General features: G+C 63.0%; 1 protein-coding gene across 1 annotated transcript in view; it reads right to left on the reverse strand.

Annotated features, from left to right (window-relative positions):
- Positions 1–25237, reverse strand: part of ZNF385C (zinc finger protein 385C) — a gene marked incomplete at its 3' end in the record, with an annotated part of 78418 nt that overhangs the window by 41804 nt on the left and 11377 nt on the right. Inside the window, exon 2 of the mRNA XM_082010669.1 lies at positions 8772–9020. Within this exon, the coding sequence (XP_081866795.1) occupies positions 8772–9020 (249 nt within the window). The remainder of the gene's footprint in view (positions 1–8771; positions 9021–25237) is intronic.

Raw genomic sequence — 25237 nt, forward strand, 5'->3', positions numbered from 1 at the left:
GAGCGAGACAGACACACGGGAACGCCGCGTCGGCTGCCGCGTCCGCTCGGGGCTCAAAGGACTAAAGCCCTTCATGCCAGCTGCCAGAAACAATGGCAGCCTTTTGGTAAGGGCGATTTTAAGGGGAAGAGGGGGCGGGGGGGGCAGAGGAGCGGCACCGAAACCAGCACGTTATCAGAGGAGCAATCGGCCGTGCGGCCGAGCGCAGGACCAGGCGCTCGGACCGGAGCTCTCCGCTCCCGCGGCGACGCCCCGTCCTCGGCGGATGGACGCGGCCCGCACGCTGCCCCTGAGAAGTGCCTTGTGAAGGCCAGGGCCATTTCGGACTCGGGAGACAATCTGGGGGCTGGCACGGGCCAGGACTCGGTCTCCAACACTTGCGTGCGCCCGGCGGTCGCTGCCGGGGTCTCCCCTTCAAAAGGGCCCCGTCCCTCCCACCACCCGTTCCCCCACCCCACGTTTGTCACCCTCTGCAGCAGCACCTCCCTCCCCCTTGGACACGGGTCCAGTTCCCGTGGGGACCCCCCCCGGTTTCCCCTCAGCGCGTTGAGAAGGCGCAGCTCGCTCCCAAACACCCCCGCGGTCGCTGACCCCCACGGCCGGGCGCCAGGCTGCCAGCCAGCCCCAAGTTAAGCTCCGTACGTACCGCCTCAGTGCGGAATCTTTTGGCTTGGTCTCCGGGATTTAAGGCAAGCCCCTCGCGCAGGTGCAGCCGGAGCACCCGCCCCGGCCCCCCGCCCCGGGGGGCTCTGACCTCCTCCTCGCTCTGAGCATCACGCAACGGGCTGCGCTTGCACAAGCAAAGCCCCGTCGCTTCTCCGCGTCGTTTTTTGGATGAGAGTTTAAATTTTAAGGATCATTTTAGAATAAGTGTGTCAGGGAAAAAAAAATAAATCCCTGAAGCCTCTGGGCAGAAATCATGGCACGGAGCGGAGGGGCAGTGCCCCGACGGGGAAGGCATTGCATCCAGAAAACCCTGCTAGCAAAAGTTAACAGCTAATCGATCTATTTTTTATTTGAAATTACCAACTCAATAAAATCAGAGATTAATTATGATACAGTTATTAATCCACAATAAGCTGAATAGCTGGGCTTTTCAGAGGGAGAGCGAGTTAATGGGGCATTTGCGGAGGATTTAGAAAGGGAGCAGTTTTCTCCAGACTGAGGGGCTGGCGTAGGGCTAACATGCCGAGAGGAGGGTTTGGGCTCCCTCGGCGCCTCTCGCGCGGAGCCCACGGGCCCTTTTCCCCACGTGAAATGGCTTTTTCGGTGTAACAAGATCATTCAGTGGAACAGAGATTTTTCTGCCAGTTCCCAGTGACGGGGGTAAATGTCCCCGCTGGGCAGCTGGGCTGGGGCAGGGCGGCTGCTCCCCGGCTCTGCGCAGCTCCGGACCCCGGGGGCTCGCTGCCTCCGGCAGCCTCAGGGATGTCCAGCGCCCCAGCGGGGAGGGGGGGCCTGGGGATCAGCAGAGGGGAGGAAGATGTGCAGTTCCACAGATGACACCTGATGCCAGCAAACGTCTTTAAGACGTGAAAAAACATTAAATTTCCCCCATTGATATTCCAGGTTATTCAAATCTGATCTGAAAAGCTATTTTTAATCATCCTTGCTTGCAGCTGAAGGGAGCAGCCGAGGCCAAGCAAGCAGGAGGACTCCGTACGCTTGTCCTTCACTACACGTACAAAAGCTTAAAATATGAACCCCGCGACTGTTTGGCCGCGAGGTTATCGATCAGCACCCCGGGAGACGCAGCGTCTGTCGCAGCTGAACATTAACCACCCTTTAAGGCACCGGGAGGGATCTGCTCTTAGCAAGTTCCGGAGAGCCTGATGCGCTGCAGCGGCATCCCCGGGACGTACGAGCCCAGCTCCCGGCGGGGGTCGAGCGGGAACGCTCCCCCACCCGGCCCTGCGAGACCCGCTGCCCTTCCCCACTCGCCCGCTACTCCTTTACCTTCCCAACTGCTCTTTGCCCCCCGTATCTATAATTAACCCCGTCAGCCGGTGCCACGCTCGGCGGCCCACTGGGCCGTGCCAGGCGAGGGAGCACCACGGGTGCCGCTTCCGGGCCGGCCGGGACCTTTGCTTTCCCTGCCAAATTTATCCCAAAAGTCCTAAAAGCAGGAGAGCTGCAAACCACCGCCGGAGCTGAGGAGGAAGCCAGAAAAGCCGACTTTGCCCCCGCAGCATCGCGGTGCAGCCGCCGGCAGGCTGCCGCGGCTGGCGGAGCCGGGCACCTTCCCACCGCGCCTGCCCCGGCTTCAAGGATGTCCCAGTCCCGGCCCAGCTGCTGACACGGCCGCTGCACCCCAATTAGTTCCCAATTAGACTATAATCCTGCGTGTTTGCCTATTGTTTAAATCAATACATTGGATTTTACTGCAGACAAAGCGCCACTGAGCATCGCCCTGGTTATTAAAGACAAATAAAGGATTCCATGCATAACATGAAGTTGAAAAAAATTAGACTGGCACCCATTTTCTTGGTAATTAACGGCTGAAGAGCTCCCGCAGCAGACAGCAGCGGGAAAGGCGGCAGGAACACTCCCTGGGGCTGACCTCCGAGGTGCCGGGCGCCGGCGCACACGGAGCAGCATCACGGCGCGGCCAGCGACGGCCTGGGCGGTGCCCGGGGACGCCAGGCTTCGTCCAGTGGTGCAGCACGCCGCGACCCTCCCCGCATCTCCCGCGGTTTAGCACCACAGCCCGTCGCTCCTGTACGGATCAACCAGCCTTCGCGCACCGCGACCTGCGGCCACGGGTCTGCGCCGCAGGCTGCGCCGGAGGAGCTGCTCGAGGGGAGTGGGTTCCCCCCCAGCACCCAGAAGCAGCTCCAGCTGCTGCCAAAAGCAGGGGTGTCGGCTGGCACTCCCCAGCCAACACAAGGTAACTCCCACCGGCAGCCGCCAGCCCCCCCGGCTCCCCGAGCGGCACAGGCTCCCATGGGGTCCCCACGGCCGCTGCCGGGAGCCCATCCCCTCCGCTGCAGACCCAGCGCTGCTGAAGCTGTCACCCCGATTTCCCTGCTCATCTCAAACCCCTCTGCTCTGCAAACGCGCACAGACAGACATTTCAGTGGCTAATTGGGGGAACTGGGATCTCCCCCTTTGCGAGGAGCCGGTATTTCCGGGCAGCGCTGCCGAGCGGGTGGGGACGGCAGCGCAGGGAGCTCCGGTGCGAGCGCTGGGGGATGCACCGGGCAGCCCCGGAGAGGGTCGGGGTACGTAAAACCACAGGGGCGCGTGGAGCGGAGGAAGAGCTTGCGACACGGCTTGGCACCGGGGCACGGCTGGCTCTGGGTGTTCGGGCCCAACCCCGCCCGCCCGGCCTCGGCACTGGGGTTGGGGGAGCAGCCTGCCGACCCCCAGGGCTGGGAAAGGCGGTTCAAGGTGGGCGCAGGACCCTCCTGGCACGAGGGACGCCTGGGCAGGGTGTCCACCCCACTGCCCCAGCACCCACCGCCGCCGGCCCGGGGGGGTGGGAGCCGCTGTCAGCTCAGATCAGCCCGGGAAGCCGGGAGGCTCCTGCCGCAACGGAGAACGCCGTCCCCGCTGCGCTTCAGCGAGATGCGAGCTGACAGGGCCCGGGGACGCTGGCTGCGGCAGCGGGAAGCACGAGCTGCTCTTTACACCCCGTGACTTTCCTGGGACACTGGTGGAAGGGCCGTTTTCGGGAGCGGCACACAGCAAGGGAGCAGTTCCTGACGTGCTCCAGCGCGGCCCGTCCTGCGATGGGCACCCCGGGGGTCACCCGGGGGGAAGACGGGGAGGCGGCAATCCCTCACCCCTGGCCTCGCCCAGCAGTTTGCCCCGGCACAAAGCAGCGCTGGAGCCTGTGCCTGCGGCCACCGCTCCGCCTTCGGGCCCAGGCACGGCTCTTCCTGCTCATTTGGCACCGGGACGGGGCGGGGGGTCCGGCTGCTGGTCGCGGGAGCACAAGGACACCAGGAGAAAACCGAGCTCGCTTGGGCACCCTTGAAAAATCACAGGCAGCAATTAAATCACTCTTGACCCAGTTGGATTTGAACTGGCATTTGCAACATGAAAACATCTTTCATCTGTGGACATCCCGTATCGAATTGCTGCCGCGCTGCAATTCAACGTGAGATGACCGAAACTTATGATTTGCCTCGCAAGAAAATGCCTAATGAACAATAATTTGTTTTTAAGTTGGAGGTCTTTCTGGCACAGCGCTAATAAATTGTAATGATTATTGCATCTGTTTGCCAGCTAAGCTCCTCCGCAGCTTTGCTCCACGAAACGCAAGCGATTACAGCCTTTGCAGAAATAACTGATCAGAGGAGCCAGAGGGGAAGCGAGGAGGATCGAGCAGCGTCTGTGACAGCTGCCTGTGATGTAGCCGTACATGTCCGTGCGGGACAGAGATCCCAGCTCGGAGGAATAGCCCATCCTTGTCTGACTCAATTATTTCATTTAACCCATTGTCTTTAAAAAGCACCTCCTCTCCTCCCAAGGCTCCCCCAGTGCTGACACGTTATCGGAGACCCACGTTAGCTGCCGTCTCCGTGGGCTGTGCCGGGCTCAGCCCATCGCTCAGCCGCAGCTTGGCCAGGACCTGCCCGAGCCAGGGCTGGGCACGCGCCGGGCTGCCCAGGACGGGGCGACTGCTCTCGTGGCCGCAGGCGGGTGCATTTTCTCAGCACCCAAAGGTGCTGGCTTGGCCAGCAAAGGGCTCCAAGAGGAGTGTGATGGGGCAGGGCAGGGCCCCCCTGCGCCAGGCTTAGCCCAAGCAGCCATCACCTCTGCCCAGCCCTGCCTGCACCCTCCTGCCCACGCACGGCAGCCCAGCCAGGAGCACCGAGAGCTTTCCCAGCTCTTGTCCTCAGCTCACGTGGGCGAGGCAGTCCCCTCTTCTCAGCGGCGGTGGCTGGTTTGGGGGGGGGGATCAGCCCCTCTCCCAGCACAGCGGATGCGGTGTCAGGTCGCACCGAGCACCCACAGTGCCAGCAGCACGCACGGCGACCGGCGCGGCGGGGACATGAGCATCACCTCAGCCAGTTCTGGCCTTAATTTGTCATTTGTGGCCACGTGCCCCGCCCCGGGCTCGCGCCTCAGGAGGCTGGGAAAGGTTGCCGGTGACAAAGCTGGAAATGACATTTTTAAACCAAAAGCCTGGGGGAGAAGGTCAGCTCCGGACGAGCGGAGCAGACTGCGGCGGGAGCAGCATCCTGCACAGGCGCTGCGTCCCCGCTGCCGCGGAGGGGAGAGGAGGGATGGGGAGGCGAGGGGAGCAGATGCTGTCTGCAATTTCCCCACATAAGCAAATCGCAGCCCTGCGCAAGCAGACGCCGACCTCACCTTGAACACCACAGCAAAGCGTGCACGAGGCTGACAGCGCAGCAAAGCCCCGAGGGCTGCGGCCGTCTGCCGGAGCCCTGGACGCTGACGGAGGTCAGGGGTGGTGCAGAGGTACGGAGAGCATACTTGCATGCTCCGAGATTCTTTGGCTCAGTAGGAAACGCATCCCTGGACAGCCTCCCACCGAGCCACAGCCGGCTCCAGGGGCAGAATCTGGAAGCTGCAGGCTGGAATTTGAGAGCCCCGTTCCCATTAAAATAGCAGCCAGTATTTCCATCCGTCCGTAAACGACGATAAACAGACCAGCTCCTTTGCATATCCCGGGCCTCGCTCAAACAAAACCCCCATCAGGGAGGGCAGGACTTGGCATACGGATGACCAGTGCCATGCTAGGAGTTTGCGGCTCCAGCCCGCCCAGTCTCCAGCAAGCGCAGGAGCGGGTATTGAACCAGGCTGATGCCCAGGGATCTGCCAAGGCCGGGGCCCCGGCGCCGACCCTCTTGCTTTGCTGGGGACGAGCATCCTCCCGACCCGGCTGCGAGCCAGGTCCCGTCAGCACTTCCCTGCCTTTGAGGAAATTCAGCGTTCAGCAGGACGGAAGGTGCTGGGGGGGGGAGCAGGGGTGCAGGTTCGCACCCAGGACCCCCCGACGCAGATGTGCCAGAAGCCACCTGGGAGCACAGCAGCGAAGGCACCGGCGCCGAGCGTGGCCGCCTCGGTGCCCGGAGCGCATCACGTGGCGTGCGCGCGTGGGACGCTGCCACGGTCACCCCGCACGCGTGGGGCGCTGCCACGGTCACCCATCCCGCTAAACGGGGCTGGGGAGAGCGGGTGCAGCACGTTTTACCACCCCGCAACCCGCTGCTGCTTTGCTGTTTACAAAAGCATCGCGGACTCGTTCGCCAACCCGTCAGATGTTATGAAACAAGCACTCCCTGACACACGGGGACTGGGCTCCAGCCCCTTGCTGCTCCCCGGCGAGCAGCTCCCGGGGGACCGCACGCTGCGGGCCGCGGCAGGGCAGCGGGGCCGCGGCGTGCCTGGGAGCGAGGGGCCGGCACCGAACACGCCGTTTTACAGGATTTCAGCCTATTCCTGCCCTTTCCCCATCCCCTCCACTTCTCGTCACTCTCACACCAGATAAAGGCATCAGTTAGCTACAAAGTGGTTCAGAGACCTCAGCTCATTAATCCAACTTGTAATTAGTCTGTAAGGAAAGGAGGGCAGTTACCACACCAGCAGCTCCCTGCGGCTCAAAGGGGGTCACACCCAGACCCCCGCGACCGCTGCTCCCCACGGAGCGGCCGCAGGGTGCGCAGCCAGCGACACCCTCCTCAAACGGCAGCGGGGTCCCGGGCAGTGCCGGCCCTGGCCCCAGCCTGGGGACCCCAGGCACTGGGCACTGCCCTGGGCACAGGTGTCCGCACCAGCCCCAGGAAGGGCGAATTCCCTCGGTTTGCTGCTTCGTTCCACGCGAACGCTTGCAGCCCAGGGCTCGGGCAGAGCGGGTCAGCGGGTGCTGCAGGGCGACATTTGCGGGCACGTTTCCCCGCTTTATGCAGGAGACGCTCCGCAGCAGCCAGCTGTACGGGCCCAGGTAGGTGCCAATGGATGGCACAGAGGGCAAGTGAGTCCTTTTGCCCTCGCACGAGCTCCTGCCCGGCGGCGCAATACCCGCCGCGTGCCAGCACCCCCGCCGGGGCTGACGGGCGAGGGGCCGGTGCCACCCACGCAGCCCCCGCGGGCAAGCGCCAGCCCTCCTCGTACGCTCAGAACGTGCCCCCAGAGAACTAAGGAGAGGGGCTTAGAGGAGACTGCCCTCCCCAGGGTGGGATCTGGGGAGAAAACGGGCAGGAAGCCAGAGGCTTGGTCGGTCAGGCTCAGCGTGACAGGGATCATCGCCTCGTCGCCCTTTAGCGGAGGCTTGGTGCAGCCGTGGCAGGACGTACTCCTTCCTCACGCTGCAGCCTGACGAGTTAATACGCGGCTCTGCGCCTCCCGGAGCTGCTAACACCATCGAGGGGACGCCGAGCCTGCCCGGAGGGACGATGCTGGGCTGCTTGCTTGCCAGCCGTAACACAACGGAGGTGTTCCATAGCAGCTGGGCGATGAACAGGACCTCCACCGTCCAAGAAGAGAAACCATCCCCAACTCGCCGCAGCCTGGGATCGCTACGTCCCCAGCATCGCGTTGCCCTTGTCACCGCCGGGGTTCAGATGCAGGCGCTCGGGGGCATCCCACAAAAGGTACCTTTGCCTTCTGATGCCGCAATGCCCACGGTCCCGTGCACTCAGCCCATCACCTAAACACTTGGTGAAACAAAACCACGGACCTTAAAAGAGCCAGTCGAAGGCAGCACGGAGCTGTCTTGGCTGCCACCTCCGCTAAGCGGCTTTTGTGATGAACACCGGCCTCTAAATGGAAAACAAAGCCTGCCCTTGTTGCAACGCTGGCGCTTTCCTTCTCGCTGGAACAGATCGACCCCGTTAAACACGAGGACCCCGGACGGAGTTGCCTGGTTTGGTGTAGTGCCCACCAAGTGTCGGTGTCGCAGCAGGGGATACCCCAGCGCTCGCTGAGACCCCAGTGAAGCTAACAGCAGGTAACGGCTCCCCGGGCACGGGGGGCTCAGCCCGCTGACCTCCCCTGTGCGGACACACCACGGGAACCTCCCCAGGCAGCCAGAAAGACGCAAGATCCCCCACCGCAAGCAAGCACGACAGGACAATCGGCCAAGGACGTTACGTGTCAAAGGGCCCGTGGGATCCAAGGCAGCTACACACTGCCAGAGGATGTGAGCACAGGGCACAGCAGGTTAACAGGAGTTCCAGTGCAGAGCACCCAACAGAAAAATGCAGGTGAAGTTTCAGAAGACCGTAGTTTCCAATAAAACCTCCAACCGTATTTGAAAATGTCACCTGAGAGCTTTTGAGTGGTCCTCCCTTAACCCTCAGCACCAAAATCTAAGCAGTATTTTGAGTCAACAGCAGCCAAACTCGGCACAGTTACAGGAGATGTGCACGGCACAAGGCTGGAGGGACAGGGTCAAGATGGCACCTGAAAAGCAGGTAGCCAGTAGCCCAGAAGCCAACAGCCACTCCACCCTTGGATGTGCTCATCCCGTCTGCACAAGTCATCTACGGAAACCCAAGAAGACGCTCACGAAGACACGGAGTACCAGCAACCGCACGTGCACATAGACGGGACCCTCGTGTCTACCTATCCGGCGCAGCACCGTGGGCTCTCAGGCCCCAAAACCACATGAGGACCGGCAGTGACAGTGGGCTGAGGAAGCACCCGGAGGTCAGGCAGACCAGCAAGCGACAGATGCCGAGGACACAACACAGCGTTCCCGAACACCCCACAAATCCAGCGCACCAAGGTCAGTGGAGCAGCTGTCCCGGAGCAAGGGCAGCCTTTGGGCAGCCTCGGCCTGAAGGACGGGCTCCTACCTTGGGCAGCTGGCATCCTCCCCTTGTTGAGCTGCTTGAGGCGCTTCTGGTGGGACTTGCCGTTGTAGTGGATCTGCGCCTGCGCGGCCGAGTTCAGCTGGATGTTGCAGACCTCGCAGAGCGTGAACGACTGGTGCTTCTTCTCCCGCTTCATGCGCTGCTCGGGCTGGCTCGGCGGGCAGCTGGCTGCCTCCACCAGCCGCACCCCGCTCTCGGGGTTGTGGGATGGGCTCAGGGGTCGCTTCATGCCTGCGGGAGGAAGGACAGACCTGCCATGAGGACAGAGGGACCAGAACAGGGGGCCAGGCGAGGGTCCCAGACCTGTGGGGTGCCCAGGCTGCCTGGATCTGGGGGGACTCCCCAAGCAAGAGCAACAGCGATTGCATCTCTGCAAGGCATTGCGTTAGGCAAGAAGACATGAGCGGCAGCATTCCTAGGAGGTTAGTGCTGGAGCAGGGAATGACCCACTTCTTCCAAGATTCTAGCACCAGACAACACTCCTGTCGGTTAAAGTCTTTCTGTTCGCTCCCAGACAGCACCATAGGGTGGCCCAAGGCAGAGCTGCGGTGGTAACCAACTCTCTGCAGGCAAGAAACTCAACTGGAAGGACTCGTGAGCTGCCCCGGCGTCCCGCAGCCTGTCCCCACCACGGCGGGAGGAGGACTGGCACCGGCACCCTGAGCCACCAGCACTTTCTCACCCATGTTAAGAAGGTGCCTGTCCTGAACGCAGGGCTCTGCAGGACCAACTCTCGTTGGGAGCTCGAGTCCCAGACCCGCACAGGGACATCACGTGGAAGAGCTGCCTGTGGAGGGGTTGGGGTCAGCTGGGGACGCTATCCCCGCGGCCTTCGCCTTGCAGATACGGTCCCCACCGCCCAACCCCGAACTGGAAGCTGGGGGGACATCCAGAGCCTCCTCAGAGAGGCACGAAGGTCACCCGAGCCCTGCGATCCAGTTACCACCTTGGAGCTGGCAGCTGCCGGTTACAAATACACACACAGGCACGCTGTGCCGAGACACCCTGAGGGGCCAAGAGTGGGGGGCCGGGGTGTCTGTGGGTGCCCCGGCAGACCCCCGAGGTGCCCCTGGCATCCTCGGGAAGGGCTGCGCAGACATGGCACGGGGCGTCATCTCTGCCCACCTCAGGCATTAGGGACCAGACCAGAGGCTTTGGTTTATGCAACCGGCAGCCTGGAGCACCACGGCTGCCCCTGCCTGATGGGGTACAGCACCATCCCGCACCGCCTCGCCTGGCCCCAGCATCGCCTCGCCCGGCCCCAGCACCATCCCGCACCGCCTCGCCTGGCCCCAGCATCGCCTCGCCCGGCCCCAGCACCGTCCCGCACCGCCTCGCCCGGCCCCAGCATCACCTCGCCCGGCCCCAGCACCATCCCGCACCGCCTCGCCCGGCCCCAGCATCGCCTCGCCCGGCCCCAGCACCGTCCCGCACCGCCTCGCCCGGCCCCAGCACCATCCCGCACCGCCTCGCCCGGCCCCAGCATCACCTCGCCCGGCCCCAGCACCATCCCGCACCGCCTCGCCTGGCCCCAGCATCGCCTCGCCCGGCCCCAGCATCATCCCGCACCGCCTCGCCCGGCCCCAGCATCGCCTCGCCCGGCCCCAGCATCATCCCGCAGCGCCTCGCCCGGCCCCAGTATCGCCTCGCCCGGCCCCGGCACCGTCCCGCAGCGCCTCGCCCGGCCCCAGCATCGCCTCGCCCGGCCCCGGCACCGTCCCGCAGCGCCTCGCCCGGCCCCAGCGCGCTGCTTGTGTTTTGCCAGCCCCGCACCCGCTGCGCGCGTGGTCCCCCCAGCCGCGGTTGCTGCAGGAGGCAACAGGCCGAGCTCCCGCAGGCTCCTCTCCGGGGCAAGTGACGTAATTTCTCCCCAAAGTCGACCCACTGCAACTTGAGCACCCCAAGAAGTGGCCCCGGGTCCCAGTCGAGCCGGGGCCGCCCCGGGAGCCCGGCGTGGGTGGGTTCGGTGGGGGCTGCCCACCCACCCAGCAGCCAGCGGAGCGCCGGGCGCCGCGCAGGTCAGGCAGGTCTCGGGTGGGCTCAGAGCCGACAGACGCAGCCCAGTGCCCCGACCCGCGTGGGCTCCGGGCGCTGCAGACCCGTCCGCGGCCCCGTGGTGGCGCACACGCTCCGCGCCGCTCCCCGCGCGTGGGTCCCCGCGGGCACACCGGAGCGGGGGGGGTCGGGGCGGCCCCGCTTCACGCAGGGGGCTCCCGAAAAGCCCTGCCCGTGCTCGCGGTGCGGGAGAGGCCGCTCTGCGAGGACGGGCGGGGCAGCGGGTACCCCCCCGGCACAGTGAGTGGGTGTGGTCCCACGCACCCACCCACCCACCCGCGCGGCAAATGCCCCAGTCCTCAGCGGGTTTTGTCTTTTTCAAGGCGCTAGACCCGTCTTGCTCTTTCCAGCTCCCTGGAGGTGACAACAAGCATCTCCCTTAGTAGTTATATTTAGCAAAAAGTAACGGAAGGTTTTTCCACGAGCTGTTAATTGAGCCGGAGGCGAAATCCGGGACCTGCGGGGATGGAGGGCGACCCAGGCCACCCCTCCGAGCCCGCTCGGCTCACAAGCGGAGCCAGCCTGGTGTCACTCCAGGGGACCTCACCACCCCGCGCCCACCGCAGCGCTTGCCACCATCTCCTGAAAGATTTAAGGTCATTTTTGCTCAGGAAGGGTGTCCGCAGGTGGGGATGGACCAGGACCTGCGCAACGTGCTCCAACCTTGGAGCCAGCTGTGTATCAGGCAGAAGGTTGGACCGACCACCAACGGTCCCTTCCAGCCTAAATTACTCCATGATTAGCCAAAACTGTTAGCAATGAGATCCTTAAACTTCTGCTTTGCCAGCTAAAATACTAAGCAGTGTAACTAAAAGGAGCTTTACATTAAAAATAAGTCAGTCTACTTTTTGGCAGAAGGATTTAGGAGCCTGAAGTCCGCATGCAGCCCTCTGGTACCTGTTAACCCTGGACTCTCTCTAGACACCTCAGGATTTTTCCTGAAGCTCCAGCTTCACCTTTCAATGAAAACGAAAGAAAACACGTAGCCCTTGTGCTTGAGACAAGTGAAAAAAGCATTGCCCAGCCCTGAAAGGCTCAACCCCCCCCTAAATTTTCTTTACAAAAAACCCCACAAAACAGCTGATGTTTTCCAAATGAAACCTCCAGGACTTGGCGCGCTCAGGGCTGGCACAGCGGCAGGACGGACCAGGAGCGAAGATCGCGGCGGCAGAGCCGCCCCGTCCAGCCAAACTACGTCATTCGTGGTCATTCCCCAAAACTCGCAGCGATCGATGCCTGGTCGCACTCAGATGGGCAGGGAGCCCTGCGGGACCCCAGGGAGAGGGCCTTTACCAGAATAACCATTAGCGGAGCAGCCGGAAAGCAGATCTGGGAGACGACCAGTATCAGGAATGCGACACGGGGCCTCGGCGACGCAGCAGGAGACGCGGAGCGCTGGTGGGGACGCACCAGTGGAGGCAGGTCCCCGGGTGCCCTTGGCATCCTCCCCCTCCCCGGGTATTTTTAATGCAATTACATCCCGGGACGCAGAGCTAAAATTGGAACATTATGTGGACAAAGTATCCCAAAAGTCTCCCTCATCTTAAAAAAGGAACTGCTGTTGCTTTGATTAGACAGCAGCTCCCTATCACAGCTCTCATCGCAGCATTTAAAAGGTCTGTCCTAATTGCATGCACACTTGCCTCGTTCACCTAATTTATGCTGCCTCTGTTCTGCTCCTCAGGTGTCAGGACCAGAAATTTGGTGACTCGTGGCTGGGCCAGGTCACCACACATGTGAGGACCTGCATCTCCTTGACTGACGGCTACTTTGGGGAAGATTTCACCTTTTCAGCAAAGCACCAAGGATCTTTGGGGGAGGCTCTTTAGCACCCAGCACCTCAATATGGGTGCCCTACCCGGGCTGAGGTCCCCAAGAGGTCTTCTCCACGGCCAGCCCTGCCCTCACCCTGTCTCCAACATGCTTGGTGCCCCAGCAAGGGAAGGAGGGGAAACTGAGGCACGATGACAGTTAAGTGACAGCCCCCCCGCCCCCAAGGTGACGCAGGGGCTCTGAGCCAAACCCAGCACCACGCGCAGGGCCACCGCATCCCAACTCCACCGCCCTATCCCACCCCAGCGCCAATGAAGCCAAGCCTTTGTCTTCTCCATGGAGGACCATGAGCAACCTCCTCTTTTGGGTGGCCTTCCCAAGGGCACAGGGCTCCCCTGGGATGGGGGGCTGAGCCGCCACTCACCCACCTCTGCCCAGACTTCACCTGGCTGATCAGCATCAACGGCACCTCCCCGGGCCCGCGAGACCCCCCGGCCTCTGCGCCTTTTGCTGCCCTTTGCCTGGAGCCGCCGAGGGCCGCGCCGGCCGCGCCGCTGGCCGAGCGGGGCGAAAGGCCACTGCCGGCCGCGAAAAGCTCCCTGACAGATGTCCAAATCTCTCTGAAATAAAAGAAGGTCAGAGCGGCTTGGGTGCCGCCGCGCTGTGTCAAAGCGCCTGTCCTCCCACCGCGCGGTGTTTCCAGGACACGCCGCCCACCCGGCATGGCGAGCCCCCGGCACGGCCCCCGCTGGACGCTGGCCCCCGAGCCCCAGACACCCACGCACAGAGCCCCGGCCCCGGGCTGCAGCACTGCCGTCTCCGAGTCCAACGGAGCTTTCCCGCTCTAGTCCTCGCTCTTTTTAATTGTTCGCCATCACTGGGAATAACAAACCGACCCCGGGGTTGCCATCCTGTCCCCCGTCGCTCCCAGCAGCCGAGCAGCGCAGCAGGGTGTCGGGCAGGCGCGTCTGCACGGCCCGTTCGGCATCTTAAGGTGGGGTTTATACTCTCGTACAGTAGCCCATAACCTCAGGTCTCTCCCTCTCTTTCTTTTTTTAATAAGACCGTAAACGCGTTGCAAAAGGCTGTAAAGCGCTGACAAATGTCAGAGGGAATTTAAAATCTAGGCGTTAGATGTCTGAAATAAGAAACACTCCGGCTTACAGAGGCTGCGTGAGGCCGAGCTCGCCTCCTCGCCGAGAGCACCCGTGCGGGTGGGAGGGAAGCGGCAGGGACAAGGACACGGCGCTTGACCTGCTCCGGGACCCCTGCAGCCGCCGCTCCCTTCCCTGACCGCCGCCGTTCAGCCGCCCAGGGACCCGGCGTCCCCCCGCAGCAACTTCTCCTCCCAGGAGCCAGGCCAGCTGCGTTGGCAGCGGGGGCCCGGGCAGCGCGACTGTCCCAGCGCTGGCACTGGCCCCCAGGGACGCTGCATCCCCCGGCGCTGCGGTAAGTGTTGAGCTGATGCCACAGCCCAAATTAATTTCAGCCCCTGGAGTCCCCCGAGCACCCGGGCCTGGCCTTGCCCTGTCCTGGGCGTGCGCACGGCGGCGAGATCCCGTTTCCCAAGACCCTGGCACCTCCGGGCTCCCTTTGCGGGAGCCCGGCTTGCCCTGCCCGGGGGTCCCCTCCGCGGGGGACACGCCTGTGGCCGCTCTGTGTGGTCAGCAGCCGAGGTTTTGAAGCAGCCCCACACCGGGACATCCTTTACTCCGGCTCCTAAACACAAACCAAACTCTTCAGAAACTATGACTTCCCGCGCAGCCCGTGGGCACCGGAGGGCGGCTCCGCGCCGACGCGTGCCCGCAGCTGCCCACGCACCGTGCTGACGCAGCATCCCTCACCTCTGCAGCGGGGAGGGTCAAGCCTTGGTGAGCCCCCGGGCTGTGCAGGTGGACCAAACGGTGCCCTGTGCCACAGCTGGCCACCTTCTGCTGGGTGGCTCTGCCAGAAGCTCGCGGGCGACGGCAGCCCCCGACGCTGGCAGGGAGGAGCGAGCGGGATTAGCGAGGGCGATGCCAGCAGACATCTGCAGCGTGCTGACACATTTACGCACCCTCAGCCTGCAAAGGAGGAGCTGGAGCTCAGGACACGTGGCAGAGGTCTTGCAGCCACCCACCTGCCACGCCGGCACCCCCCAAACCTCCAAAAACCTGCTTTTTGGAATAGTCTTGCACCCAGAAAAGCAGCTGCCTGGGCGTGAGCTAAGTCACAGGGAGGGTAGGGTTCTGGCCAAGCTAAGAAATCCTAAGAAAGTGGGCTCGATGAACACTGGGTCCTTCGCCTCAATTCTGATGCTCCGGATAACCCGAGGACGTCCCCGGGCACAGGGAGCGCGGTTAAACGCAGCCCAGCCAGAGGTTTCCGTGCCGATGCAGCCCGAGTGTCGTCCTCCCAGTCCCACCCTGGCAGGGACCCCCGGGCTCCCTCCTGCCATCAACACCGATTTATGCTCCAAGGGTCTTTTATTGGGCCTGAACACAACGGACACAACACGTGGGGCCAGAACCTCCACCGAAGCAAAACCGCCTTCGCCACGGAGCTGAGGCGGCATCAGAATCGATGTTGAATTTGGTCCACCCGCACAGCTGAAGATCTGTCCCATTCAGCAATGTGGCATCAGGGAAACCACCACCTGAACCTAAAGTTTGGATCGACTTGCTAAGAGAGCAAGAAATCTAAAAAAAGAAAATCTGATCTGAGTTCACATGATTCCACAACACCGAATCCGCCTGCTGGTTGAGTGCGCATAATAGTAAATAAAAGCAACGGAAGTACAAGAATTAGTATGAAAGTCGCCACCAACAGCTGTCACAAAACTCTCTTAAACCCCTCGAGCAATGACCTTATTTGCAGTGGCCCCGTTTGCATTTGCAAGAACCCACAGGAAAGCCAGAAAATGCCGCAAACCCTTACCCGAGCACGACTCAAATCACTGCGTCTCACTGCTGGCTCTGTTTGCACTTTTCTACCGAAATTTGCCGTTAGAGCTGACAGTGCGTCCCCGTTAAAATCGGCTTGAATGTGCAAATTAGCCAATAGTTATCCCACGCTTGGAGGTGTAAATCTCAGCAGAGGGGCACTTCGAGCTTTGGAGCAGCCCCGTGATCCCGTCGCTGCCGCGCACAGAGGCCAGGCAGGTATTCGCAGCCGGGACCCCTGGCTGCGCCCACCCTCCGGAGCCCCCGGGGAGCCCCAGACACCCCGGGGCGCAGAGCAGCCCGGCTGGGGGGAGGCAGCTGCGCCGTCCTGCCTGCGTGTAGACCCCTCACTGCTGGCGCAGGCGATTTCCAGCTGACCCGTCCAGCTGGGCGCAGGACAAAGCGACGCCGAAGAGGCAGCGCCTGGTGCCCCCAGCGCGGCGCGGGGAGGCTCTTACCTGGTCGCCGGCAAAGGGAGCGCTGAGCCCAGCATGCCGCGGCCGTCGGGGCACAGCAGACACCCCTACGCCCGGAGAGCTTCCGACACTTGTCTCATATTTCAAGGAGCACTTCAAGCGCGGTTCGATCGCCACTAAATCAGCCCTCATCAGCAGCCCCCGGACGAGAGCTGGGGCAAGTACGAGCTGGGCAACGGCAGCTCAGCAAGTTCCCAAAAAGCCCCGAGCGTCACGCGGGGGAGCAGGCGCCAGCTGGCAGGAGGCTGCTCTGGAGGAGCTACCTCGAGCCAAGAGCGCGCGACGCACCTGACATCAGCTGCTGGCGACCGCGGAGGTGGCGGAGCTTCCCAGCCTGCCTCCAAGGTCGGACCCCGAAAATTCCCCACGCGGCTTCATAAAGAGGCACCGGCCACCGGCTGAGGGACGCGGAGGCGGCTGGCCTCGGCTGCCGCGGGCGCACGGGTGCTCTGCCCCTCGGCGTGGAGGTGGCCCAGGGGACCTGCTACGGCATCAGGAGATGCTCTGACGTCCCGGACTAAGAGCTGAGCAGACACAGGCAGACCACCGATTTCAGAGGCCCTGGCCATGCCTGCACCACCTTCAGCATTTCATAACACGGCATCGAACCAGCCCCCCTCCGCCCCCCCAGCCCCGGCATATGCTCCACTAATGCCAGAGCGAGGCACTTTTTAGGATCAGTGCATAAACCACCCGTTGCCAGAGCAAGGATTAGTGTGAGCCAGCCCTCCCGGAGAGCCCGGGGCTGCCTGGGGGCTCCTGGCAGAGGGGCCAGGGCCCGCAGCGGGGCTCAGACCATCCTTAGACCTCGGGGCTGAGCCCCCCAAACACCCAGGCTGGCTCTTACCCTCAGATGCCGCCCGGTCCCCCTCAGCCCCGCTCCCACACGCTGAAGATGTCCTGCGGCACCCCGGGCACGCAGAGGGCATCGCACGGGCACGCTGGTGCTGCTGTGCCTGTTCTCTCGTTTGCGCATCAGAGATCATTAACGCCGCAGGGCTGCACGTCCCCTGAATCAGCAGATCTCAGCCCTGCTCCTGAATAGCGGGGACAGCTGAAACCCGAACTGAAGGAGACACCACGGAGGGAACAACGCTGCTTTTCTGCAGCGGTGCAGAGCACGTGCCCATCTGCCCCAGGAACCAAAGTCCCTCCCAGCTCCCGTCCCAGGGTCCCGCAATCCCTCAGCTTCGAACGCCACGTCCGTAACAAGTTGGTTAATCAGCTTCAGCAGTGACCAAACGGGCAGAGCGGGGGGTAATGAGCGGGGGCGGCGGGGGGGGCCGGGCACGCGGGCCGCGCGTTTTTAGAGCGACCAGTGAGATGGCGCCGGGTCCAGCAAGCACGCTGCCCTGGGCACGCGCCACGGCCGCGTCCCGAGCCCCCCAGCTGCGTGGGCTCCGCGCGGGGACCCACCCGCTCCCGCACCCGCAGAGAAAAAAGCAAAGCAGACACGTGCGGGGAGTCTGACGTTTTCTCCCCGGGTTTCGGCTGTAAATGTTCGCACGGCGTAAGGGAGCGGCGGGAGAGGAAAGATTGAGGCGCCAGCGATCCATCATCCCCCGGCCGCTCCGCGGGCTGCCGGCTGAGAAACGCCTGGCACGCGGGGCTTGCAAGATCACAAAACCCTTCGGGTTTCTTGTGATCAGCACAAAGATCAGGGCAGGGCCACGTACTACAAGCCCGCGGTGAGCTGAGGCTGTGCCTGCCCGTGGTGTAGCCGCCCGGCACCGAGCCCTCTCTCCTGCAGCACCGAGCCCCGGCGTGATGCCAAAACACAAGGGGGGCACGAAGCTCCGGGAGGACGCGGGCGGCCGGGGCACCCTGGCCGAGCTGGCTGCATGCGGGCATCGTCCAGCGCGGAGCGCAGCCGGCGAGGGGGGGATCCGAAGCGTCGCGGCAGGAGAGGAACACAACAGGCAGCTTAGCCGAGCTTTGGGGAGAAAGCGGGGACGTCGCCCCGGCACAGCGCTCGTCACGGGGTGGTCGCCGGAGGAGCGCTGCCCACCCAAAGGGATCTGGCAGATGACGGCTCCGGCTGCTCCCCCGCCGCCGCACCGCTCGCCTCCTAAAATAGACCCGAGGAGCGCAACCCGATGCAGCCGTGGGGCAAGTCTTGGCCCGGCTGCTCCTCACTGGCTCTCCCCAGTCGCTGCAAACAGGGATTTCTTCGAAGCCCCCTGAAATAAAATCCAGACCCCACTTGTGAGATGGCAGCGTCTCCTCTGGGCACAGGGCTGGCTCCCGTCACCCGACGGAGCCCTGACCCTCATGGCGACTCGCGCAGACCCGTAGACGACCAGGTGATGCCACCGTGGCGCGGCTTTGCTGGTACTGGAGTGCCCCGAACGCGCCGTCCCTCCCGTGCTGCTCGAGGCAAGCCTGGCCCCGACCCTGACCCTCGCCGCTCTCCTCACTGAACTTGCTGCAACCATTTTCTCTTGGAAAATAAAATACAGAGAAAGGCGTTATGCCACAGGGAGGGGTCCAAGCCCCCGCAGTGCCTCGTGCCCCTCTCGCTGCCCGCTGAAGCTGCCACAAGCAAGTTCCTGAAGAAGACGATTCACCACATCTGCAGGACTCAGAACGAGATTATCGCATTAAAGGTTAAACGTCCCAGTTCAGGGAGCAGCGGCCAGCACTGCTCCCTCCGCAAAGCCAAACTAAATCCCGTTGCAGCTGGGTTTGTGCTAGAGGCACAAAGCCCGGCGGCCTCGCCAGGCGAGCACCTCTCAGCTTTCGTTCCCAGGTGAGGAAAGACCCTTCCCTGGGGCCGGCATCCCAGCCAGCCCCCTCGGGTGAGATGCGCCCGCAGCCCAGCTCCCGCCCGGCTCCGCTCTGCTGCCCAGCCCACGCGCCACGGCCAAGGCAGCTCTGCCGTCGCCACGCGCCACGGTCCTAACCCCGGCACCCGATACCAGCGAGGGGTGCCAGCTCCCAGAGAGCCGCCACCCCCACCGCGGGCACCAAAGGCTGGGCCAGCAGTGGCCGCCAGCGGAGGCACGAAGCCGCCAGCGTCGCGGTGGCGACAGCGGCGGTCGTGTTCCCCCACCCACGCGTGCCCCACGAGGGCAGAGGTGGGGGTTGCCCACCACAACGACTTACGGCAACGAGCCGGGGTCCCAGCGCAGACTTGCAGCAAAGGTGGGCAGGGTCTTTCCTCCCGGCTCCCCTCACTCCTGCATCTGGGTCAGGAGTTTTTCGGGACAGAAACTGGCTTTTAAGGGTGTTTGTGGATAGCTGCTGACTAACGCAGCAGACCTCCAATTTAAGTCGGAGCTCTTGCAGGCTACTGTATTACAACCTAAATTAAATATTTCATAGTGCTAAGCAAGTGACATTTGAAATCCAGCCATTGCAGGGGTATCAGATAAAGATATTTGCAACGGGATCTGTTTAAATCCACGTAGCGCTTTGGATCGGTGCATCAAAACAAGCCAGCACTTTATTAAAATAAAAGTTATCAAGCACCCCGGTCTCCTGGAGGAGGCTCTGGAGCCCACGCGGTGGAGTCCAGTAGTTCGGGGGACAGTAAATAAGCTGAGCCCTGCCGACCCACGGGGCTGCCACTGAAGCGCAGCTTTGAAAGCTATTTTCATTAAAACGTTGAGACCGGCAGGAGACCTCACATTGCTTCTGCCCGCCGAACCTCCGTGACCGCATGTTGCACGTATTCTCACCAGCAGGACTGTGTCCCGACAGAGGCTCGCCCGACACCTCGGGATCGGCCGCAGAGGAGCTTAAACGCGAGCAGGGTGGGCGCAGGGGGAAGCAAGCCCTCCCAGGGTGCCGCGGCGTGGGAGCGGGGTGCTGCGTGGGACACCCCCCAAATCCCCGCAGGGCTGTGCCTCTCCCCTCCCAGGCTGAGCCCAGCCGGGCTGCCCCGGCGCTGGGGGTAACCCACCGCCCGTGGCCTTTGGCGACGGGTTCGGGGGGGGGAAGCGCCGACCCCCGGCCAGAAACGAAATCTGTTTTCCAGCAGATCTCTCAAATACGTGTTACAGGAATTACCACGAGCTTGTTGTGTTCTGACAAACGCCTGATTTACTTCCCCAGTGAAGCGATATGCTCGCTGCAGAAAGGCGCGCTCTAACAATGAAGATAAGGTAAAATAAATGTTATATGTTCGTCAACATATAACAAAGCTACTTTCATTAACGAAAGGCTCCCCGAGTGCTTTCTCACTGGGACTGCTCTCAGCTCTGCCCTCTGACCGCTGGCTACCAAGCCCTGAGCTTTGGGGAGAAGGGACCAAGAGGGGAAAACCTGACTTCGCCGCTAACGCCGCGGAAGGGGCCACCCCTCCGCCGATCCGCCCCGGCACCATCTGCCCCAGATCTGCACCACTTGTCGTGACTCTCAAGTTCCCAAACCTCCCGACTGCCGGGGAGAGCTTGAAAAAGCATCTCTAGCTGAAAGGCAGATGACAAGTAAAAAGAACCCCGAATTTATTGTTTTCTTAGAATTTAGAGTGGGAGGAAGGAAAATGGGACGACCCATGATTTTTTAATGCCTGCAGTTGGCAGTTCCATATTTAATGTGACAGCATCCCTTTAAGAAAAATATGTTCATACACAGGAAAGAATATAAATTGGCAAAGCAATTTGCTTTCAAGCCAGCCTGACAATTCCCCTCACAAACACTTTACTGCAGCCTTGGTTGAGCCGCAGTGGCCAGCGCTCCGTGCTGGGCAGCACATAATCTAAGAGTTTAAGGATGCTTCACTGGTTGACAAGCCCATCTGCTAATACTGGAAGCAGTAATTTATCCCAGAGACGGTACAAAGAAAGAGTGGAAGAAATAATTCATTGTGTGTGAGACGACGAGGAGACACGTTGTCATGTTATCACGCTGACAACCCCACAATACAAACAGAGATGCTCGTTACAGAGTCTGAACCCAGCACGATCAAAAGGGTTTCTCCATTCGGGGTAGGAAAGGGAAAAAAAAAGAAAGGAAGAAAGGAAAAGGAGAGCTAAATCAAAGCCTGTGCTTACCATTTCTTATGAAAGACACTTGTTAGAAATGCTTTCTGCAGAGCAATTAGTAACCAGGACCTGAGGCGAGCGCCTCACGGGCGGGACCCCGGCAGGACCCGCTGCTGCCGTCCTCGAGGCTGCGGGAGGGGGACACGGCCGGGCCGGCAGCGCCAGCGGGAAGGACGGGTCTGAGGAAGGCAAAGCATGACGGCACCGGAGCCGTGGGGAGGAGAGGAGCCAGAAACTGGGGTCCGAAACCATCCCTCGCTTCAGCATCTGCCCCGGTCTCATACCTGGGCTAGAGAGGGACCACACAGTCAGCACTTGCCGCCTTCAGCTTAGTCATGGCGGTCCTGCCATCTGCAGATCATTTTTGCAGCCTTTGATTTGTTTGTAGACATTTCGAGGTGTCTACCAAAGCCCCCCCAGAACTCCTGTCAGCCAGCTGGGGCTGGGGGACCAGTCTGAGGCAGCCTGGCCATTCCCACCACGCCGGCTCGGGCCGCCCACCCCTCCTCTGAGCCGCCTCGCGGGAGGTGGGAGCTCAAGTTTCCTTTTAATCGGTTTTACTCATTTTTAGTAGCTGTGAGCTGCCGGTTCTCCCCCAGGTTTTGCAGCTTTTGCTGGCGGCTCCGAGGTCCTGGGGCGCACGGTGTGGCCACCCCGGGGGGGATCGGCACCACGGGGCGCCGCGCTGCCGGCAGCAGCAGCTCTCAGGTGGTTCCACCTCGCAGGTATTCGGGTGACGGGGTGGCTCGCCCCGCCCTGCCGTACCCAGCACCTCCGGGACACCCCGACGCCTCTCGCGTGCCCGGAGCACCCGAACACTGCTGCGGCACTGGCCTGGCCGGCTCAGGTTGCCCGGCCCCATGGCAAAGGCACCGGCGAGCTGCCAGCCCCCCGGGGGATTTGCCCCAGCCAGCAATGAGGGTGGTTGTGTGGCTGTGGCAGAATTATTAAACCCTCCAGACCGTGACGAAACCGCGCAGGCTCTGCCTCGGGGCAGCGGGGGGAAATGCGGAGACGTTCCCAGGCCACCGGGAAAGATGGGGCACACGTTGGTATGTGGGGGCACTTTGGGTCCTTCCAGTTCTCAGGCCCCTAAAGCCTCGAGCCTGCTCGGGGTGGTCCCACAGCCCGGGGGGGCACGGCACACCCAAGCCCCCCAAGCCTGGTGGCAGCGAGGACCGGGAGGTGCCACTGAGGGGCTCCCCAAGAGCAATGGGGGTACAAGGGTCCTGTCACAGAGCTACGCGAGCGCTGCAGGAGCGCTGGCCTTCAGCCTCAGCTCACGTCTTGAAAGGCGGCTTGTCTGTGAGCTGCTGGGAAGTCATCACGGACAGGCAGCGAGATTAAACGGGACAGATGATAATTAATTGTCCATGTCTTCCAGCGTCTCCTGGATATAGACTAATGAAGTTATACATTACTCGCTGGCTAGAGGACAGAAGGAAGAGGAAAAGAGTTTTAGAGCTCGGGTGTAATCAGTTCAGTGATAAGCATGGCCTGAATTAGTCACCTCTCTGCACGCTGCTTTGGTTTCTTCAGTTATCTCCAAGCTCAGCAGCGCGTGGCTCCCGTCAGCCGGCTGGACTCGGTCCCCTGCTTTGGCAGCGCCAGGACAAAGTTGCAGGAACCCAGTCGCTGCAGTGTGAGCATCCTTTGCTATAGCAGAGGTCGCCGGTGTTAGGGTAGAAGCATGTGTGTCCAATTAAACTGAGAAACCTTTGCTCCGAGAAGGCCAGAAGGCAGCAAGTGTTGGCTGGCAGCGCAGGTGGCAGCGCTAATATTTATTTGGGCAGCACCATTAATGTTATTTAATGAGCTCTAGTGGGTCAGCTTTCCTGTTTGAAAGGAATTCGTAAATGGATTCATGAAAAGTTACTTGTCTCTCTGCCACGGAAAACACGTGGACATGGGCTGCAAGCAGCCAGCCCTGGGCACGCAGAGCCGCGCACGGTACGTGCCGCAAGTTCGCTGCACCGCGGCAGGGCGGCTCCGGGCAGGTTTGTAACAGCACAACGCTCAGGGCCCCTCTCAGGCTTGACTGGTCCAGGAGGAGGGACCGGTGACGGGACTGGGACGCACCCGCAGCACTCAGTGAAATTTTGCCCATTTCCTTTCCCACTCCAGCCCCGGCTGCCCTGTGGCCGCAGCTCTGCACCCGCCCTGCACCGCCGTACCAAAGGGGACAAGGAGCCTGTCGCTGCCCCACGGCCAGGAGACAGCTCACGCAGTTACGGGGTCCCCACAGGGCGCCGGGGTGCCCCGCAGGAGCCTTGCGCAGCGCTGTGCAAGCCAAGGCATCCGGCGCCTGCCTCCCTCCCACGCATCGGCACCGAACGGGAAAGATCTCCCCGCTCCCTCCTCCGCCGCTCACCTGCCTCCCACGCTGCCCAGCACGCGTGACACCGCGATTGCCACCGCGCTGCCACCGCAGGGGCTGCCCTACTGTCATCGGACGGTGCCTGACACGGGCGGGTGGCAGCGCTGGGCACAGACCGGGCAGCTCAGGCCGACCCCCGTGCACAGCCATGAGTGGCACGGGGGCACGGCCGGAGGAGAGGCTGGCTCCTCCGCAGGGGCATTCCCACGGCGAAGCCTGGGAGCCGAGCTCCTTCCAGCCGGGCGCGAGGCGCAGCCCTGGGCTCCGCGCCGCCCGCCAGCAAATTCCAGGCGACGGGAACCGCGGTGGCGAGGTGGCCCGGGCAGAGGTGCTGGCAAGTCCGCCTGCGGGGCCGCACGGCCGACAGACAACGCAGCCCGTCTGTGCCAAGGGTCTGAGCGCGTTCGCGAGCGGGCACAGTGCCACCCTCGCAGACGGGATCGGGGGAGGCAGCCAAGGCACGGTCCTGCAGGCTGCCGCGGGCGCCTGTGCTGCGGCCGCCGGCCCGACGGGGACCCCGCAGCCAGCCCCCCGCCAGCGCTCGCCGCGCCCCGGCGGGCGGGAGCCGGAGCGGCGGCGCGAGCTCCAACCGGGGGCGGGCAGGAGAGTGGGAGAGGGGCTCCTCCCGTGGGCCCAGCACACGCGCCCCCACGCGGGCTGCAGCCCTGCGCTCCCCAGGCGCTCGCGAACCGGGAAAGGCAGCGGGGGCACCGCCGAGCCGCAGGCGCGCGCCGTGCCGGCCCCGCGCCGGGCAGCAAAGCCCCGCAGCGCCCGCGCCGGCCCCGCCGAGCCCGGGGCGGCCCCGGCACCGACCACGGCCACCCAGGGCCGCGGGCGCGCGGGGGCGTGAGCGGAGGACAGCAGCGAAAGGCTCCTCGCTGCCGGCAGCTGGCGAGCGGCGCAGGCGTTGCTGTTATGAAAACATGCGGGGGCTGCGTCTGAAAACATCGCGGGGAGCCAGCTACGTAAATGGGCTCTTTATGGCCCCTTTCCCATGCGCTTGGCTCCAGCACGGCGCGCTCACTCGGCTGAAAGGGCTCTTCGTCTTGGGCGCAGAGGGAGGCAGGGAGGCACCGGCAGCCGGGGAGGCACCGGCAGCCGGGGAGGCCGCGAGCCGCGGCGCAGCAGAACCGCCTCGCCCAGCCCCGCCGCGCCGGCACCCCCGGGCACGGGAGAAAAGCTGGTTTGGGGCAGGTCAGAGGACAGCAGCGACGGGGACAGCCAGGTCCAGCGCCGAGCGAGCCAGATGGGCATCGGAGGTGCCACGCGGTGCCCGGCCAGCAGCACCCTGTGCCTGCCCCGGGGCATCCCTCGTGGCAAGGTTGGACAGGACACCCCCTGCGCCAGCCGGTCCCCTCTGGCCCAGGCGCACGGGACCAGCAGATGAAGGCCCATCCGTAGCCCAATCCCACGCTGTTTTGCACCAAACCCAGAGAGGCCCCGGCTCCAGGCACACAGACATGATTTGCAGACTTGGGGCTACCCCGCAGCTCCCAGCTCCCTTCTCCCCCACAGCCATCACCCCCCCACGACAGCAAGCCTCCTCCAGGGACAGGGCAGCCGATGCCAAGCTGCCCGCGGGCTCTGCGTGCCGGCACCGGGCTCTGCTGCCTCCAGCTCCCCGGCCCGCGGGCTCCCTGGAAATGGGGCTGTGCAGGGAGCGGTTTCTGTCTGGAGGCTCCAGCAACATGATCCCCACCCGGCCCCCCCCGCTGCGTGGGGCAGCAGCCTTGCCAGCACCCGTCTTTCTGTGTTTGCGGCTGCAAACCTGTTGACACCTGAGCAGTAATCTCTCTGTCCTCATCTGAGATGGTTTGGGGCAAATGTTGTAGCAAAGCGTGCTGTGGCCCCCCAGGAG

Source organism: Phaethon aethereus (genome assembly GCF_964289735.1).
Source record: "Phaethon aethereus genome assembly, chromosome: 25".
In the NCBI taxonomy this organism is placed as follows: Eukaryota; Metazoa; Chordata; class Aves; order Phaethontiformes; family Phaethontidae; genus Phaethon; species Phaethon aethereus.